This window comes from Ipomoea triloba, chromosome 10 (genome assembly GCF_003576645.1).
Source record: "Ipomoea triloba cultivar NCNSP0323 chromosome 10, ASM357664v1".
NCBI lineage: Eukaryota > Viridiplantae > Streptophyta > Magnoliopsida > Solanales > Convolvulaceae > Ipomoea > Ipomoea triloba.
In genome coordinates this window covers 22,402,906-22,408,192 of record NC_044925.1, presented here as the reverse complement: position 1 = coordinate 22,408,192, position 5,287 = coordinate 22,402,906, and the positions used below count along the sequence as shown (strand labels likewise).

At 40.0% G+C, this 5,287-nt stretch overlaps 1 protein-coding gene across 1 annotated transcript; it reads right to left on the bottom strand.

The window, feature by feature from the left end:
• Nucleotides 1-2,162: 2,162 nt before the first annotated feature.
• Nucleotides 2,163-4,860, bottom strand: LOC116033316 (high mobility group B protein 13-like; the record flags this gene model as incomplete). The annotated part of the gene is made up of 8 exons (XM_031276068.1): nt 2,163-2,428; nt 2,534-2,713; nt 2,996-3,166; nt 3,247-3,312; nt 3,403-3,508; nt 3,593-3,864; nt 3,972-4,091; nt 4,402-4,860. Coding segments are annotated over 8 exons (1,491 nt in total), but the record flags the coding sequence as incomplete, so codon positions are not given.
• Between the last annotated feature and the right edge of the window lie 427 nt (nt 4,861-5,287).

The window sequence follows — 5,287 nt, the reverse complement described above, 5'->3', positions numbered from 1 at the left end:
TCAGGATTCGCCTGCCCGCCATACTTAGGGTAGACGCTTTCCATGTCGCCAACTTTTTGCGCATCTTATCCACAACCGACGAAAAAGTAGCCCGTGAGACCCGTTTCTGAAGGATAGGAATCCCAAGATAGTTCCCCATGTTAGCAGATATGGGGATATTCAAAGTATCCCCTATCCTGCTCTTGAGCCCTGTGTTCACGTTAGGAGAACAGAAAGTAGTAGACTTAGCCAAGCTGACTGAGAGACCCGACGCTGTGCTAAAGGCATTGAGGCAATCTATCATGATTTTAGCCTGGTGTTCCGTAGCTTCCCCAAAAAGCATGAGATCATCTGCAAAGAAAAGGTGAGAAATACCAATCCCGCCTCTGGAAAGTCTGATAGGTTTTCAGACACCTGCAGAAACTTTGCTTTGAATTTCATAAGCCAGTCTTTCCATAACAAGATTAAACATGTAGGGAGCTAACGGATCTCCTTGACGGAGGCCTCTACCCGGTTCCATCACAGCTCCAGCCACTGTCAAGGGAGGACTACAGCGAAGCTACTCTTCTCGCCGGGAGAACAGGGGTCGCTCGTAGCTGCTTCAGCCGTCGACCAAGGGCTTCGCCAGTCGTCTGTCGCCACTACTTCGTCGCTACCCAACGTCGTCGGAAGAAGATGAAGGCCGGAGAAGAGAGAGATGGCGATGGTGTTGCTGCGTCAGTCACTTTACTTGAAAATTCGCTGGAATCTCACTAGCCGGTTATCTGTAATTACTTTGATAGCATGTCATTAGTTAGGCATCAAAATCAATTGTTTTAACCATTTTTCCTATTTTTTTTTGTTTTTGTTTTTGTAGGCCCCATGATGAAGTGGATGATAGAGAAAGTGATGAGAGAATGAACTTTTATCTCCTACAAATAAAGAGTTTTTTGTGGTCTCAAGGAGAGAGAAATAAATGGATAATTTAATGGATAATTTGAGCTGTTGTGTTAAGAGCTTTGTTTATATATATATAAACGTTAAGAGCTTTGTTTATATATATATACGCGTTAAGAGCTTTGTTTATATATATATATATATATATTAATTTGTCAAATTTTATTCCGAGACACAGCACCAATGTTACGGCCCCATAAACTCTGCAAAAACCCTTCATTCGAAGGACAACCTTTCATCCTCTCTCTCTTCCAAGGCAATGAAAACTGTGTCAATATGACTATTGGAAAAGGACTAAGAATAAGGCCCTTTCCTTTTAATCTACATGAAAAGCTTCTTTGCATGCAAGAGCTTCTATCAATATTCTAGTTTGACTTTATTTTTTAACGTGCGGGTGTGGTTGAGTAGAAGGGGCGGGTGTGGTTGAGTAGAAGGGGCACATCCATCCTTAATGTCACGGACTCGTTTAGTCAGCCTCGCTCAACCCCGACTTTATTTTTTAACGTGCGGGTGTGGTTGAGTAGAAGGGATACGTCCATCCGGGATACGTCCATCCTTAATGTGTCACGGACTCATATTTTTTAACGTGCTGGTGTTTTTAACGTGCTGGTGTGGTGGTGTGGTTGAGTAGAAGGGACACGTGACTCGTATTTTTTAACGTGCGGGTGTGGTTGAGTAGAAGGGACACGTCCATCCTTAATGTCACGGACTCGTTTAGTCAGCCTCGATGAGATGGCTGGGACTTGTATTACTTCCATTCTTTGATTCCACACTTGAATGGTTTTTTGGATTCCTTACTTTGATGGTTTGTTGGATTCTTCTCTTGGATTACAAATGAGCCCATGAGGGGTATTTATACCTATTCCACATCCTCAATGGATGGAGAAGATCTACTTGATCCTACGGCTAATATTTATTCTCTAGAATCCTCCATAACTCTTTACACACTTAAAGATTCCATAATATTCTAAAATGTTCTATATATCTCTACTACTCCTAGACTTATGTATATGATTCTAGATCATTCTATTAACTATGGGAAGTTATGTACAACTCCTACAAAAGTCCGGAAGGATGTAGCAAATCTCAGCAAAGTGTCCCACGCGTCTCAGAAATTTGTAGGAAAGTGCCCCGCGCGTTACATCAAGGGTTTGATCCTTGGTCAAACCCTTCGACGATGATAACATTAGGCTACACCAAAAATAAATTAAACTCTCAAAAGGATTTTATATATTTAGTTGGCAATGTCCAAAAAAGGGAAAAGTTCTTTTCCATATATTCCAATTTGCAAGTCAAACAAACACCAATAACAACACTTCATCAACAGAAAGAAAATCCATCTTTTAGTTGTTCAACCCAGCCAGTTGAACCCATCAAAATATTAAAATATGAAAATTCAGTTGTTGTTGTTCTGCTCCTTTGCCTTGTTGTATTCCTCCAGTTCCTTCTTGTATGCCTCCATTGCTTCTGCAGCCATGTTGTTCCACACTTGTTTATCTTCTTCACTCATCTCCTGAAAACCCAGATGAAGAAAACCAATCAAGATGTATTTATTAAAGAGACAAAGAGACTTTTCAGTGAAAATTTTGATTTGGAGCTTTGGGGATGGGGGTTGTACCTTCCACTTGACTGAAATGAGTGCAGTAACAGTAGAGTTGTTGGTTCCAGGCTTCTCTTCTGCTATCTTCTTCCTCTCCTCCTTGCTGAATAGGAGGTATGAAGTTGCAGGCTTCTTTGGCTTGTTAGGATCAGTGTTTTTCTCTTCCTTTTGCTTTTTCTTCTGCTCTTCTTTAGTTTTCTGCATTTTTTCCCAGACATGATTTTTAGTGGGTAATATAGGATCTCCTGCCAGATGATCAAAGAAGTAAAGAGAAGGGAGCAACCCCAGCCAAGGGTTACAGATTCAACTTTGGGCCTATTAACTTTGTTGGTTTGAGCCAAATAGCCGATCAGCTATCGACAAACCATGTTAGTTTATATTTTCGGGTGCTTTATAGGCTAAAATCACGAGATTTACCCAATGCATGCCCTACAGTAATAATGGGGTGTACCCCAAAAAGAAAAGTAAAAAGAAACCAACCTTTATGAGATTTTCAGCTTTTTCCTTCTTTTTCAGCAATTGCATTGCTTCATGCTTCCTAAGTTTATCCATTTCGTCATCTTCCTTCTTGCTGTTTGCAGCTTCTTCTTCTTTGTTTTTCCGGTAGATCTCCATTTCTTTAGCATACTGCTCCTTGTTCCTCATTGCCCCCTGCAACAGAGTTGTGTTATTATGCATTAGAGCTGCACACAAAAGCAAACAAAGATCCTCAAGAATTCGAGTTAGCAAACCTCTTCATAAGGTGCTTTCTGTTCATCTGTCATGTTCCTCCATTCTTCACCTGCAATCTTTGCCACCTATATACACAAATAATACTACTCATAAGATTAAACAGAAAAAGGAACTTGGGTATAGTGCAAAATTGTGCTGAGCTTCATAATTTTTACCTCCTTAACATTCTTGTTTTCAGCCAGAAGAGCAGCACGGCGCTCATTTGAAAACAAGAAAAAAGCTGACAATGGATGCTTCGGCTTCAGTGGATCCTTCTCCTTCCTATATATACACAATGAAAGCAGAGTAAGATCAAAAGGGTAAAAAAATAGGTTTTGACAGAAGGGAATTTGGGTTTATATATACTTTTTCTTCTTGTTTTCGCTCTCTGATTCTTGCTGGAACTGAATATATTGATCAAGCAAATCCAGGGCAGTCTTCTGCTTCTCCTCTTCATCCCATAGCCTCAGCGCTTCTTGTTCGCGCTTCTCATTTCCAACAATCTTCAAGTATACCTCCTTCTCAGACTGGTATTTCTCCTCGTATGGCTTCTTTTCATCAGCGCTAATCGTCTTCCATTTCGCCGCCAACATATTACTTATCTCCTTGAACTCAGCTTTTGGGTTCTCTTTCTTTACCTAAATAACAGTATTAAAAATTCAGAGCTTCAATCATATGAACAGAGAGAACTTGCAGTGTCTTAATTTGCTATACAACAACCCAAGAAACCAATTCAAAAGATAACCTCATTCCATTGGTCTTTGCACCACAAAAGATAAGCTGTGGCTGGCCTTTTCTTTGCAGGATCATTCCCTTTCTTCCCCTTTTTCTCTTGATCTTTGTCTCCCTTTGTAATTGGAAAGTTCTGTCCAATGATTTCAGATCATGAAGAACATAAGAATTCAATTTGAAGTATAGAATAAGATTAAGAAGCGCATTTTGAATTTCCCAATATGTATAAGGAAGTCCAAACGGGTAGCTCAGTTGATTCTGGATAGACTATGGGCAAGAACACAAGCACTAACAGTCCCTCTAGGCAATTATTAGTCACTGTGATTTAACCCTCTAGTATCAGAACAGCCCTAACAGTCCCTCTAGGCAACTATTAGTCACCGTGATTTAACCCTCTAGTATCAGGTCTGGCCTGGAAGATTATAAGGAAGCGAGAAACGTACGAGATTAGGTTTAAACTCCTTGATTTTCTGCAATTTCTTGAGTTCCGTCTGTAGCTTCTCTTGTTCTTTCTCCTTCTGTATTAACATTTCCTCTTTGGCCTTCAACAGCTCCTCAGTCTGCTCCTTTTCAATCTTCAACTGCTGAAGCTTTTCCTGCATTTCCTGGATTTCCTTCTCAAATGAAGACAACTCTTCTGTTTGCTTTTTCGCCTTGGACGCCCCTTTCTTCGAATTCTTCTGGCAAAGGCCCTCGCAGTTCTCTTTTTCAGCGGATTCTCCCACCGGAATTGCAGCATCGGGTGCGTCTTCGGAGACTGAGGCGGCCATTATATTGGCCTCACTCGATGAAGCCTTCTGATTCTTCAATGCTTTTCTGGATTTTCCTTTCTTCGCCGGAATCGCTTCAACTGCAGCAATATCCGCCATGGCTTTTAAGAGAGCTCGGAGAAGGAGAGATGGTTAGGGTTAATGGCGGCGACTGATCTTCAGAAAATAGGGTTTATATACAAAGGGGAAGAGCCAAGTTCGGAGAAGCGTAACGGTTAGATTTTTTGAAATTCAAATGGAGTGCAATGTTCGAAGTATGGGTAAAATAAATGGATATTTTAACGTTGGTAGTAAATGTTTTACTTGTTGGGGCTGATATTGGGAATTCACAGTATTTTAATTGCGATTTTGGCGTTTTATTCTTAATGCAGTATTTGACTTTGATGATATTTCCATGTTCAGGTTTTATTTAAGCAGACAATTGATAGTTGATTGTATTTGATCAATAAGTAATATTATTTGTTTTGTAAAAATTAATTGCTCAATGTTATTCCATTCATCATATTTTATTTTATGTATGTTATTCAATTAACGAGAGTTGATTTGTTTTCAATAAAAA